The following is a 14,666-nucleotide window of genomic DNA, read 5'->3' as shown; positions in this document are numbered from 1 at the left end:
GCTGCTGCTCCGACAGTATGCACCCAGGGGCCACGTCCGCACGGGCACAGGGGAGGGACCCTGCCGAATTGTGTCCCCGGGGCTGGGGGAGGCCGTGGAGGGGCGCCCCCCGCGACTCACCGAGAGGATGCGGTCTCCCCTCCGCAGCTCTCCGCTGAGGTCGGCAGGGCCTCCGGCCCGGGTGAAGGAGACGAAGATCCCCTCACCATCTTCCCCTCCAACGATGTTGAAGCCTAGGCCGGTGGAGCCTTTGTGCAGGATGATTTTCCGGGGCTCCCTGGAAGGACAGATACAGGACAGGTAGACATCGAAGTGAGAAGCAGCGAAGCTGGTGACAGGGTTGGCCATGCCTGGGCTTTCTGGCACACTGATGGGGCTGGAGTCACCCCCAGTGCGACCTCAGCCCTTGGCGCTGGGGAGACTGATAAACCGGGTGAGATGTGGGCAGTTGCATGAGTGATGTGAGACAGAGCACGGACGGAGACAGAGCATCTGCTGTGAAATCACGCACAGAAACACTGGGCTGCAAGGCGCCATCGGATGCTGCGAGCCTGGGCATCAAGGACAGCACTGATGGCAGGGGGGGTCAAGCCTCTGCATCCACGCAGCACAGCAAGCACGCCTACAGCCCCATGTACCCCCTGCCACAGGCCCTGCGCAGCTCAACAGAAGTCCTAAATTTGTTGATGATGACTTAATTATTTTGCAGCTCAAACAATAGGCAGGCAAAGGCGGAAAGACTGCCTGGCATTGCAAAAATCCTGCGTCGATTTTCGTCTGGGGAAAAAAAAATCACCAAGTCTGATGGAAACAATAGCAGCTCCCAGCTCAAGCACTGGATTAAAATAAGAAGGAATAAATGACGCCAGACGATTAGCACAGGTTGGCGGTGATTGTCAGCCAACACAATGCCAGGGATCATCGGTGCATCTGTGGTGGTGACCGGCTGGATCTTGGTCATTCTGGTGGGTACTGCAAGGACCAAGGACTTGCCAGTGAGCTCAGGAGCCTGATGAACCCTGCTGGGGAGCAGAGGGAGATCTCTGGGATGCAGGAGAGATGCTGGAGCCTCTGGCACGGCAATGGCTGAGGACACGCGTGGTGGATCCCAAAATGCAAGCAGACTTGTGCTAAAGGGACCTTGGGGCACCTAGGGGGCTGGTCCAGCCAGGTCCCCAGCTGGTGGTGACAGCCAGGGAAGGGACGGGGCTCAGGCGGCATGAGCGGAGCAGGAACACAGGGGAATAAAGTTTGGCTGAACAGGCAGCACAAAGCCCTGCAGCTTGGCTGCCGGCTCCCAGGCTGCTCTTGCAAGAAAACATCATTTTCAGCCCCCTGGGCCAGGCTGGAGCATCACTGCCATCACCTGGGCAGATGGAAGAAGGCTCTGGTGCTCTCATGGATGAAGGCAGCAGGATTTACCTCCAGGGATGTGTACCAGCACCCCAGGAAAAGTGTCCCACCATCCCTTCCCGTGGGGGCATTCTGATGGGCTGAATGTCACTTGGCTCCAGGCAACCACCTTATAAGGAGCAGTAGGAACAGCAGACGGACATAGAGAAGTGCAGGAAGCCTTGCAAGAAGGTCTTGGTGGGCTCTTGCCCTGCCCAAATCCTGGGCTCAGCACAGCCTGATCCTCCCAGCCGCTCCTCTCCCTGTCCTTGCGCCTCCCACCAGGCACAGCAGCACCCCAGTCTCCTACCTCTGGTCACACTTGCTTCCATGGCCCCGTCGCTGCCTGGAAGGGGACAGGGACGGCTGTCTCCTGTAGGACATGGACGACGAGACGTTGACGGTGAACATTGTGGCATGGCAGACTCTGCTGGTGGCGCTGGCCAGGAGGCGCGAGGTGCAGGAATGTTCTGAATGCTCCGCAGCAGTCCCGTGCTGCAGCCTGTGCCTCTTGCTGGCTGCGGGGCCACGGTTTTCCCTACCCACACCAGGGTTTTTTATGGAAGTGCTGAAAGGACGCACCCTTCACTCTGATACACCCTACAGACTTAACTCCTTCCTGCCCCTGCAGGCATGGACAGCACAGCCTCGACCAAGGGGGGTAACATCCAAGCGAGGGCAAATTCACAGCCTGGCTCCCTGTGCCTCCAGCTCCACGTACTCCATGCATTGCCGCAGCCCCTTGCGTTCCAACACAGAGGTGTGGCAGAGCTGCAACTCCAGCTGTGCCTTTCTGACAGGGCAGAGGCTGAATCTACCTCGTGACCTCCAGAAAATACCTGCTTTATCCTGATGGCTTTGAGATGCATTCGAACTTTGAGCTAAGCTGGGACTCAGGACTCAGCTGGACTGCAGCATGGGGCTGCGATGCACCAGGATGTGATGACATGGGCTCTCCACTTCCATCTTCATCCCAGGAGGCAGGACATGGCTCCTGCAGGCCAATCCCACGCTGGACATTGCAGTGTTAATGCTGGGACCTCAGCACAGCATGACTATGGGGACCCTGTGGGGCTGTGCCAGGTCTGGGTTGCAGTGGTGGAAAACACATGCTCTGGTCCCTGGCCCCAGGTGCTGCAAGACACAAAGATCACTGGAGCCACATCCATGTCTGCAGCAGCACTTGTGCCTATGGCAGGGGAAGAGGCTCATTAGCAGATCCAGGCCAGGACCTCTGCTTCCTCTGAGGAATGGCTGGCAGGGGCTTCCTGGGAGAGAGCTGCTTTGTCAGGAGAGCCGCTGCCTTTACCCACACCAGTAGGAGGCATTTGGATTGCACTGATCCCAGTGCACAATGTTGGTGATGCACAAGCCAATAGAGCCGTGGCGATGGAGCTGTCCTGGAGGGGTGGCGATGGACGAGGAAGGTGCTGAGCCTACTGCGGGCTGTGGATCTGGCAGGAGCTGTGGCTGGGGATAGTGGCCGAGCAGTGCCAGCCTGTCTGCAGCGAGGCCCTCCACAAGGCAGCACCATCCTCTAGTGGCCACCAGCACGTGCTGCACTCGGGCCACGGCCAAGCCACCACTGAGCCACCGCAGGGCCATCGCCACTGGGCCTCGTCCAGCCTGGGCTGGGCTGCTCTCTCTGCCCTCTGGCCTGCAAACAAGGACATCGGTGCAGGTAGGAGAGACAGATGGTGCGTTCTTCTGAGCACTGGGACTCAGTCCCTTCTGTGATGCAATGTAATGGCAGAAAGCACGGCTTCTGCATGTGGCATCGTTTCCCAGTGCCTTGACAGTGCAGGAGTTGTGCACCCAGTGAGGACACAGCACTGGGAACAGCCTGTGGAACCGGCATCACTGGTGCTGAGACCAGATAGGAGAGATGGGGTGCGGGCAGAGGCCAGTGCCACACAGGTCACAGTGCACCGAGGCACCTGGCCACGGCCAAGCACCACGATGCAAGAAATCCCCATGCTGAAGGCAAGTGCAGCCACTCCCCAGCAGGACAGCAGACCTGACGCCGGATGGCAAGCCGCACTCTCCCACTCTGGCATCCACCAGTGCCTCACAGAATCGAAGAATCCCATCCAACGTTACAGCATCTTCCACTGCAAACACAACCCTGAAACCAGCCTGTGACCTTGCTCCTAACCGCAGCGCCAGCCCTAAGCCTAACCTGAGTGCTGGTCCTGAGAATAAAGCCTGAGCCCTACTGCCCTGGCCCTGGGGATACCAAATCTGGTGCAGGCTCAGCACCAAACCTGCGGCTGTAGCAAGCTGAGGGAAAGCTGTGAGTCTGGGCAAGCAGAGCAGGACCAGCCAAGTCTCACTCTCTTAGCATGAGGCTTTGGAGCTTTACACCACATTTAGGTTCAGAGCAATGTCTCCTTTGTGCTCCTCTTTTATTTCCCGGGTTCAGGAAACAAACCTGCTCCTGCAGTGTAAATGAGGCTGCTGAGGAAATGAAGTCCATGCCAGGGCTGGGTAGGAGGCTGCCAAGCCCAGGGCTGGCAGACGACGAAATGGCACCCAGATGCGGGTGGTTTGGGATGCTGGGCTTGGGGAGCGTGGGAGAAGGAGCCCTACTTGTACCCAGAGCTATGCCCCCCCAGCCCCTCACCCTCAGCACAGCTCTGCTCAGGGACAGCCAGCTATCCGGCACCAGAAAGCACCATGAGGGCAGGGACCATCCCATATTCCAGATATTGTAAAGCAAATAAGAGAACAAAGCTGAACATGTAAGACTTGTGGAGGAGCAGGAGGAAGAACAGGGAAGGGAGGGATGCAGCGAGGCAGGAAGCGACTGGTCTTAGGGTAGGGGGTGGGAGTGAGCCCTGTGGGAGCCCTGAGTTTTGCACCACGCACCTACAAATGGGCTTTCGGCTGAGGTTATCCGGCACCAGAAAGCACCATGAGGGCAGGGACCATCCCATATTCCAGATATTGTAAAGCAAATAAGAGAACAAAGCTGAACATGTAAGACTTGTGGAGGAGCAGGAGGAAGAACAGGGAAGGGAGGGATGCAGCGAGGCAGGAAGGGACCGGTCTTGGGGTGGGGGGTGGGGGTGAGCCCTGTGGGAGCCCTGGGAGCCCACGCACCCACAAATGGGCTTTCAGCTGAGGTTCTGCACTGACAGTGGGGATGAGGTCAAGCAGCCAGGGAGGTAACGAGAGGGAAGGAGAAGGAGCAGGAATTAGGGATGCTCATGCTTGGTACTTACCTGGTGAAGTCCTCGTCCCCAATCATGTGCCGAGGGATGGGCGAATACCGCGATGGAGTCACCTGGGGAGGGACGGTGTAGGCGGGCTTGCTCTCAACACTGCCCAGGTAGCCCAGACTGGAGTTATGGCTTATGTGGTTGTCAGCCAAGGCTGAGAAGGCTGCAGGGGAGGAGAAAGGTATCAGGAGCAGAAATCCATTCACAACATGGACGTGGAAACCAGCCCGGCATTGCCCACCGTCCCAGCGTGCTCTGTCCCCCCAAGCCCTGTGGTGCCCAGGCTGCCGCGCCAGCGGTGTACGTACTGCTGGCGTAGTCGGGGGGCGCGTACATGTCGTTGAGGTGAATGTTGCCGGGCTTGGCCACCTTCAGGTACACCATGTCGGAGGTGTTCTTCAGGGCGGCCACCGCCTCCTCATGCCGCACGTCCTGCAGGTTCGTGTTATTCACCTACCAGAGGGAAGGGGCTGGGTGACGCAGCTGCAAGCAGGAGGGAAGGGGCCAATGCAGCCCTGCACAGAGCTTTCCCGCAGGGTAGGTGCCACAGTAGCTCTGCAGACAGGGTCTCACCTCCCTCCCGCCTGCAGCCAGTGCTGCAGCTGCCCCTCCTGTAGCACCATCCCCGTGGGGACCCCAAGGAAGGGCTGCTGGTGGGAGGGGAGTTCAGGACTGGCACCACAGCATGGTGGAGATCACCTGGCTTTGCCTCCTGGCCAGCTGAGGGCATGGGGCTTACCGCAAGCAGCCGGTCTCCGATCTGCAGGCGCCCGTCCTTCTGGGCAGCGCCTCCCTCGATGATCTTGGTGATGTAGATGCTGTTGTCCCCAGGGATGTGCTGGTTCCCGATGCCCCCTGCGATGCTGAATCCCAGGCCTGAGGATGAGTGAGAGGGCAGGTGAGGGGTGAGGGATGGACGGATGGATGGAACCCTGGGCTGGCAGCACAGCCCCTCTGTCTCACTGGCCTTCACACCCTGCCCCAAACCTGGCAGGGAATGGGCCACCCTGCTGCTCCACAGTCACAGCCCAGGGCTGTTCCACACCTCACAGCATCCCATGCTGCTGGGCCACCCTGTGGCACCCTGCACAGCAGCAGTGCCACCTCTCATCCCACATCCCCCGTGATGCTGCCTCGCACCCTGTGGCATTTCACACCAGGGGGTCAGCCCACACTATCCTATGGGCCAGCGCAGCACCCCAGTCCTGCGAGCAGAGTGAGGGGCTCACCTTTGGGGCCCTTCATGAGGTTGACCTCCATGATGGTCTCTGGGGGGGGCTGCCGGCGACGCACCACGAGCCGCACCACAGGGCCTGCTTCCTTCAGGGCCTCCACGGCTTTGCTGTGCACCACCTCGGAGACGTCGACGTCGTTCACCCGCAGCACACAGTCGTTCACCCTGCGGGCACAGGGCGGCCTTGAGCTCCCTTGGGGAACTGCCAACCTAGGCCACCCTCCTCTGCCACCCTCCCCTGGCCACGCACACCCTGGTGAGGAGAGCTGCTCAGGCTGGCCAGATCCTGCCGTGCTGGGGTGAGCATGGGGTCAATGGAGCTGGTCCCAACAGTGAAACCCTGGGGTAGATGGGAGAAGAGGGGAAAGGCTGGATCCTGCCCCAAGCCACAGGGGAAAGGATGAGAGCCGGAGCCTGGTGCAGGGAGGGGAGGAGGGGTGGTTGCAGATGGCAGAGGACCGCAGGCATCTGCCTTTTGCACATCTGTAATTCTGTAGTTCATATTAATCAGACTGAGTAATCTCTGTCAGATCACAGAATCACAGAATCTCAGGAGGTGGAAGGGACCTTGAAAGCTCATCCAGTCCAACCCCTGCCAGAGCAGGATCACCAGACCAGGTCACACAGGAAGGCGTCCAGGCGGGTTTTGAATGTCTGCAGAGAAGGAGACTCCACAACCTCTCTGGGCAGCCTGGGCCAGGGCTCTGTCACCCTCACAGTGAAAAAGTTTTTCCTTATGTTCAGATTGAACCTCCTATGCTCCAGCTTGGGACCATTGCCCCGTGTCCTGTCATTGGACATCACAGAGCAGAGCCTGGCTCCTTCCTCCTGACACTCGTCCTTTACAAATTTATAAACATTGATGAGGTCACCCCTCAGTCTCCTCTGCTCCAAGCTAAAGAGCCCCAGCTCCCTCAGCCGCTCCTCATAAGGGAGATGCTCCACTCCCTCCATCATCTTTGTGGCTCTGCGCTGGACTCTTTCAAGCAGTTCCTGTCCTTCTTGAACTGAGGGGCCCAGAACTGAACACAATATTCCAGATGCAGTCTTCACAAGAGCAGAGTAGAGGGGAAAGCAGGGGGCATCCCTGCACTGAGGGGACCTGGCTGTGGGGAAGAGACCAGGGAGTGGCAGAGAAACACATCATGGCAGGGGAGGAGGGGGGCAGGAACTGCCTGGAGGTCCCTGGGGAGATCCCGGGTGATACTCAGGGCCTTTTCCCCTGGCCCTGTACACTCACCCCAGACGGCCGTCCATGGCTGCTGCTCCCCCAGGGATGATTTTGGTGATGAAGATGCCTGGGTCATCTGGAATGTGGGGGTTGTCGATTCCTCCTGCTATGCTGAAGCCGAGGCCGGAGTTACCCTGCAGGAAATCAAACACTGCGTCTTTCCACCATGGGCAACCGCTTGCTGCCAGCCTCCTGAAGCAGCTTTCCCTCAGCCACGGCTGCCTGGCGCGTGGGAGCTCTTACAGCATCTGTCATCCCCCAGGGTGCCCGGCTCAGGGGGCAGAGGGATGCGTGGCCGGAGTGGAGACCAGCGCTCATCAGCCACGGTGCTCGGTGCAGCAGCGTGAAGCACCGAACAGATGGAACGGGAGAGTGGGAGTCGTCGAGGACCTCCCTCGCCGCCGTGTCTCCACTGAGAGACTCAGGCAGGCAGCGAGCTGCGGGAAGAAGGGGTGGTCCTTGGTGGAAAAAGCCTCCCCTTGCTGGCTGCTCCCCAGGAGAAGACATCAATGCTGCAGCCCACTTGGAGCAGCAGGGCTTGTGCCAGTCACCAGCATCCTGCTCCTGCCCCTTGCCCCCTGGGATGCAGCCCCAGCACAGAGCCAACCTGGGGACCAGCAGTGCCGATGCCAAAATCTGCAGGGTTGGGTGGAGGGGGCTGCCAGGACAGAGCAGGGTCTCCAGTTTTGCCTCCTCTTCCTCCTCACCTTGCTTGAAGCATCACTTGAGCTTCATCCTGAAGTCTGCCTCGGGGGAATGCAGGGCTCACGCTGCATCTCCAGCTCCAGCCTGGCAGCATCCCAGGATGAGTGGCTGTGGCCCTGCACCGCCTCTCCCCCTCACAGGATCCCCATTAGTGACACACTCACAGGCACAGCTTCCAGCTCCGTGCTTGATGCAAGTGGACAACTCCTGCTTTTTCTGCTCTGCCTTAAAAATCAGATGGCTCCTCGCCTTGTTTTCTCATGCGGAAGAGCTGACACTGAGTCACATCCTATTGTGCCCGCCTCTCTCTTACACAAATGGGCCCAGGCCAAGCACTCTCCCAGCTGCCCACAGTGCCAGTGCTCAGCATTCGGTGATGGGGAGCTCTGCCCTTCTGGGGGACTTGCAGCCGGGGGGTGGCGCACAGCAGAGCTCAGCCTCCCCAGGATCATCAAGCACCAGCAGCTGGCTGGGGCTCGAGCTTCTCCTGAGCAATTTGGGCTCAGCATCAGGTCTTGTGGCGATGGAGAGGTCTCTGCTCTGACTTTGTGTCACTCCTGACACAGCACATGGTATCTCTGGGAGCCACCAATGCCTCTCACTACTCAGCGCTCTCAGATGCTCTCCTGGTGACGGGGATTTGGTCGGCACGTGATGAGGAGGCATTCAAAGGTGAAAACTCTGAGGCCGTTCTCCTTCCCCTAGGCTGGATTCTAAATACCTCACGCTCAGCTCAAAAAAGCTGCTTACTGTCAGCAGAGACCCAGCCTGGCCCCAGCAAGGCAGGTGAGACTGTGCAAAGTGGTCTCCAGCCATTCCTTGTGCCTGTTTAAGGAAGGGTGCACTCCAACGCTAGCCACAAAACCTGGAAACAATCCAGGAGGCGTTTATTTTTATTTTGATAAAACTTCAAATGGAGTTCGAGGGATTTCTTCACTGGCATTGAGACTGATTTAGACACAGGGGCAGCTCCCACTGCCGACACACGTACGGAGGGTAAATCCAAAGCCACGTCCCTCTGCAGACAGTGCTTTCTCAGTCATTGCCCTAAAAATGCTGCTGCATTTGCCTTAGCCTTTAGAACAAGGACAAGGGACACATCAGCCATTGGGGCATGCTGAGGTCATCTCTGGTAGCCAAACACCCCAGCAAGGGGACAGCCTCACCTGCAGGCTCCAGGGTCCTTCTCCCACAGTGAGACTGGGCTGTTGGATCCCACTCTGTACCAGGGGAAGGACCTGGCTATGGTCCATGCTGGCCCTGGCTGCCAAGTACTGAAATTCCCTCATGGTTTCTTGCTGCTGGAGAGGCAATCGCTGCCTGGGGCTTTGAAACAGGGGCAGCAGTGAGTGCTGCTCTCTGTGCGACCCTGCCAGCCACCCCCTGCTCCTGTTGTGGGCTGAGGAGAGAGGATGCTCTAAAGAATCCCTGAAAACAAGGCTTTTGCCTCTAAATCGGGCCTGGAGCGAGAAGCACTCAGCCCAAAAAGGAAGCATCCCTTGGGCTGGTTTCGTCAGCCACGCCGGGGAAGCAGTGGGTGAGACGGCAGCCCCAGATAACCTTCCGTCCACCCACCTCCATGATGCAGAGCCAAGGGGAGGAGGGAGATGACTAAAGGCAGAGAGGAACAGGATAACGAGCGATGCGTCTTCCCCTGCGATGCCGGCCACGCGGCGAGGCTGAGCCAGCTGGTGTGGCAGCGAGGAGGCGGCGAGGCGTGCCATGGGGTGCTGCGGGCAGCCCCCAGCCCCGGCCAGCCCTGCTCCGCAGACCCATATCCACCTCTCGGAGCAAATCCTCGGCCAGCTTTTCCCACTCCTTTTCCATCCCTGCCACTGCCTGGGTGCCAGGGGAATGCCCTCCCTGCCCTGAGTGCTGCTGGCTTGCCTCTGGATAAGCCCCATCCACAGGGGCAGCTAATTTTAGCCACGGGTGGATGTGGTGCACGCCATCAGCTCTGCGTTGCCAAAGCTTAAGCAGAAACTCCTCCCGTTGCAGTCCAGTTTACCAGGAAACCTGTCCTTGCTGCTTAACATCCTTGGGCTGCGTACCCCGGAGTGATGGGGAGGCATCGGTCCCCCGCAGCTGGCTGTGGGGTGTGCCTGCCCACGCGCCTGCAGGAACAGAACTCCTGGCACCTCCATTTTTCGGCAAAGGTGGTGACAAAGAGCCTCCTCTCCGCCGGCTCCGCGCTGGAGTTGTGGGGGCGAGGATGTGAATGAGGGAGGCGAGGGAGAAGTCTTCCTCCCTCTCTTCTGGAGGTGTCTGTGGGGTGGGGAGGAGCAGCAAGCCCACCTCTCCTGGCACCGTGGGGGGTGTGCGGGGAAGGCAAGCGTGACACCCCCAAAAGCCTCTGGAGAGAGCAGAGAGCAGAGCCCAATCCCTCCCCATCAGCGAGGGTGAGGGCAAGTGGGAAGGGGCAGAACAAAGTGCCAGCGGGCAAGGAAAGGGCACTTACCCTTTCCAAGACGATCTCCTCGTATTTGAACATCCCATCGCTGCCGTTCACCTGGGAAGATGGAGACAGCGCGTTACGGCTCCGTGCCGGTCCTGCTGGGATTTGCTTTTCCCCTCTGATAGCTCAATATTGAGAATCCAACCTAAAAGCTGCACCATCACCACTGAAAAAAAACCTTAAATTGCTCAAGCCTGCCCTGGAATTAAACTGAGTGCTGCTTTTCTTTCTGGGCAGGAGCCAAAGCCCACTGACTTTAATGCACTTCAGTGGAAAGCCTTTATTCTCCCGGCTCATTTCTCCAGCCATGAAAAGGAACGCAACCGAAGGCACAAAAAGAAATAACGCCTTTGTTACGCAGCAGGTAATTAACCTTGGGAATTCACTGCCGCAGGAAGGAAAGAAAGGGGCTCGGTCCATTTAAAGGAAAAAAAATTATGTCTGTACATAATAACATAATAAACACATTTAGCAGCTTATATCTTCTAAATAATTTAGTAGAATGACTGTGTTAACAGGGAATTCAGAACAATTTACTCTACCAAATTAGTTGGGTGTGAAGGAAACAAGGTGCGAGTGTGGGCCACAGTAAGAGGGGAAAATATTGCGATGCCTTCATATAAAAAAGCGGTGTAGCCTGTCTCAGCACCATACACCACACAGCATCCTGATCCCCACACGTGAAAATCTCCCATACGCAGAACGTCAAAGCAGGGCTCTGGGAAACGCAATGGCTTGAAACAAAAGGGATGCCACTGTAGGCTCTAATATAAAAAACGGTAAATCAGGTTAAAAACTCCCATTTTCCCAAAAATGGTAGAGGCGGCGGGACCCAGGGCTCAGCAGGCAAACGCCTCTCCCGTCGTGCAGCCTTGCCTCTGCCTGCAGCCCCTGGACAAGGCACATGTGGCCTTTACATCCACCATTAACCGAGGGCTGGTAGATTGTATAGAGCCACTTTCTGTACGTGCTCTGTATCTGAAACCGGAGTTGCCATGGCTTTGTTTGGACCCAGGTCCCCTTATCCAGTGCCAGCACACCAGTTGTGTCCTGCTTGCCCAGTTCCCTGTTCACTGCCCCGCAGAGGCCCTGCTCGGCCATCTTCCAAAACCCCACAGTGCCGGGTTCGTAGCCAGTGGGGACAGCAAACATCATTTATACTAAAGGCATCATCTGACACCATGGACAGAAACTCAGTGGCTGTGAGGCCCTATCTATAGGCAGGAAGAGGAAACAGGAGTTTTTCTAGGTGAGAATAATCAGGTGCCCAGGTGGAAGAGCAGTTCTGCATGCCAGGATCTAGGATGGGGCTGTGCCCCCTGACACATGCACCCTCGTCCCCTGCCTGGTTCAGCCTTGTTGAGGCCAAAGCAATCCCACACCCTGCTGTGGGTACGGCGCTTCAGGAAGGACAAGGCTGGGGAGACCGAAGAGTGGAGAGACAGGATGGGGGTCCAGGGAACATGGGCTGAGAGGGTTGTCCCTCCTTGGATGTGCTCCGTGCCTCATGCCTCTCAGCCATGGGAAGATTTCAGGGCATAGTTCAGGGTTGAGACATCCAGATGCTCTGGTATTAGGATGCTCTGATCCTCTTCAGCACATTGGGCAAGGCTTTAGGCAGCTCTTGAACAGGACACCTCTGCAGAAAAGCACTGGGAGCACTGGGATTAACCCTCAGCAGGATCCCTGACAGCCTTGGAGGGACAGGGACGGTGGTCAGTGCCACCTCCTGCCACTGCACCACATTGGGCTGCACTCCCATGGGCAGGAGGGCATCGCTTCCCCAACCACAGGATCTCCCTCTGCCATGGGTTGCCTTCTCCTCCTCACATCCTACCGTACTGCCCAGTCCTGCATGAGGCTGACTCATTGGCCTGTGTCTCGCAGCCTCCCTCACCGCAGCCTCTGGGCTCATCTTGTCTCCACAGTTGGTAGCCCGGCGCGTGGGGCGCAGCGTCGCCTCTTCCTGGCTTTCCAGCAACTCAGATTCCTGGCACCCTCCACTACTACACACATTGTCCTCTCCGCTTTGGCATTTGGTGCCGTTGCCACTCAGCCAGCCATATGCACACCCACGGACACAGAGGAACAGCACAATCATACCTCCAGGATGGGGATGTGCAGAAAACTTTGACAATCTGTGAGCCGTGGAGAGAGCCAGGAGAGTGTGAGCCCCACCAAGCGAGCCGCTGCTGCCAGCAAGCACCCGGGGAGCACAAACCCCGGCACACAACCCCATCAGGCACCCCGCTGCCAGACAGGTGTGTTCAGGGTAACCCTTCTCCCCAAACCTCGGGGCTACCAATGCTGAGCCGTGTCTTGCATTGCTCCCTGGAAGCAAGTGGTGCTGGTGTTCGCCTGGCACGATGTGTGCTGAGAGCAGCCTCTCTGACCGGGCACACCAAGGGCAGTCAGGCCAGACCATGAAGTTTTAGCTCTGATTACGTTTCCAAAATCCACGCAGCAGAACACCAGTTAATTGCATAAGGAAGCCAAATGGAGAACTTAATATATACCATGTAACCAAGGGAACGAGCCAACAAAGCAAACGTTTTAGCATCGGAAAACTGAATACCAGTCACTCACTGACGGCAAAACCTCCCCACGGCACCCACTGGAGCCACCACGACCTGGCTCTGCTGCAGGCTGCTCCCACTCTCTGTCACCAGTGCCCTGTGCTCCTCCCCAGCTCACGTTTGGGGCTGTCTCGTGAGGAGATGCCTGGTTCCATCGCCCCCAGGCAAGGAGAGCGCACCCCATCCTGCTCCAGTCTCCCTTTGTAACGCCTGCAGAGCTGGCGTGGGTGCTGGGGGCTCGTGAGCCGTTCCCAGCGTATCCGGATCCTCAGCACCATCTGATTTCTCATGGAAGAGAGTAAGGGTATTTTTTCCTGATCCCTTCCCACGCAGCAAGCCCACCTGAAGGCTCAGGAAGATGCTCACTTTGCTGGCCTTTGCTTCCCTTTCATGTTTTCAAGCACCAGGGAAATAGTTAGTGATGATGACATTTAAATCAGCAACAGAAGGCTGCAGAGTTAACACTCATTTGATAAACTCAAGAGCACACACCTTCCAGAGCTGCTGCAAGCTGTCTGCAGGCTCTGCTGGACAACACCGCACCAGCGCACATGGAAGGCGCTTTGCAATTTGCTGGAGAGTCGGGAATAGGGGTTTTTTTTATTTTATTTTTGTTGTTGTCAAATAAAAATGGAGGTCAAATTTAGAAGGCTAAGATGGGCTTCCTCAAGCCCAACCCAAATAGCCCACCAGGCTGCAAAAGGAAATAACCTTCAGGAAGGATAATGCTGCCCACAGCCACTTTTAGAGCAGGACCTAGCCCGTATCTGGTGGTTAGGACATGATGGGGACAGGCACCGGGACACGGTGGTGGAGCAGCCCTGTAGCAACATAACGATGAGAGGCTGAAGGCAGGAGGATCACCCAGGGGCAGAGGGTGCCTGGCGATGCCCCGCGTGCGTCTGCCTCAGTGAAGGGAAAGCTCTCCCTTCCTGCACATGGCAGGGGGCCCACAGAAAATAGGTCGAGAGCTTCCTCCCTTCGCCTCCCTGCGTCTGTGTGTCCTGCCCCTGCGCTGAGACCTGCCGACCCACTTCCCACTAACTCCTGACCTCGGCCCCCTTGCACACACTGCCCACGGTGCCGGCCTTGCTCATGGAGGCAATAAATAAACACCATATACGTGGTCAGCCCCTTGCCAGAGCCCCGTGGGGACGAGTCCGCTGAGCTCAGGCAGGGGGATGGGGTCTGAAGCAGGATGTGCCACTACCAGCACTTGGGACCAAAGCATGGGGGTGGCAGTTTAGTTTTGATTCTTTTTCCTGGTTTTTTTGAGGCTTACAAGCAAGTTTTGCCCTGCTCAAAGGCATTGGACTGTGGTGGCCATCTCTGCTGCCCCTAGTCCTGCAGTGACCACATCTGGGGACCCTGGCAGCAGTCAGCACTGTGCAAAAAGGATGCCTCTGCACTGACCAGGGGCAGAGCCTAGGGCTCGTGTGGTGCTCACTGGCCAGGATCAGGCCTGGGAAGCACTTGGCTTCCTTAGATCTGGCTTTTAGAGACAGAGGAGGTGGTGGCTCCTGGCTGCTGAGCAATGGGGCACCAAAGGACCTCCAAGGACCTAGGCTATGAAACCTTCAACTCCTCAACGGCTTTGGAGTGACCTTCCCTGCTCCCTTTGAGACTGCCTGGCAGCAGCTGCCATGCACCCTGGGCAGCAAGAAGTTGTCTCAGCTTCAGAGATGCAGCTCTGAAATGCTGAGTCCCCATTTGCCATGGGAACTGGGCTTCTGATGCTCCATCTCCCCACTACGGACCCGCTGGGCAAAATACACCGAGGAGTGAAACTGTGAGCAATGACCTGGAGCAGGTGATCCTCCCCCAGCACCTGTCCTTACCCTTCAAGGGATGC

General features: G+C 57.7%; 1 protein-coding gene across 1 annotated transcript in view; it reads right to left on the bottom strand.

The window, feature by feature from the left end:
- Positions 1-120: 120 nt before the first annotated feature.
- The window catches only part of LOC104545596 (disks large homolog 3-like), a gene marked incomplete at both ends in the record, with an annotated part of 17,051 nt that continues 2,505 nt past the window's right edge, over positions 121-14,666 (bottom strand). The window contains 7 exons of the mRNA XM_010190778.1: positions 121-277; positions 4,617-4,776; positions 4,922-5,066; positions 5,353-5,489; positions 5,843-6,012; positions 7,088-7,212; positions 10,242-10,292. Coding sequence (XP_010189080.1) covers positions 121-277; positions 4,617-4,776; positions 4,922-5,066; positions 5,353-5,489; positions 5,843-6,012; positions 7,088-7,212; positions 10,242-10,292 — 945 coding nt within the window. The remainder of the gene's footprint in view (positions 278-4,616; positions 4,777-4,921; positions 5,067-5,352; positions 5,490-5,842; positions 6,013-7,087; positions 7,213-10,241; positions 10,293-14,666) is intronic.

This window comes from Mesitornis unicolor, unplaced genomic scaffold (assembly GCF_000695765.1).
Source record: "Mesitornis unicolor isolate BGI_N332 unplaced genomic scaffold, ASM69576v1 scaffold3178, whole genome shotgun sequence".
Classification (NCBI taxonomy): domain Eukaryota; kingdom Metazoa; phylum Chordata; class Aves; order Mesitornithiformes; family Mesitornithidae; genus Mesitornis; species Mesitornis unicolor.
Note: the sequence above shows the minus strand (reverse complement) of the source record. Positions and strands in the feature narration are given on the sequence as shown.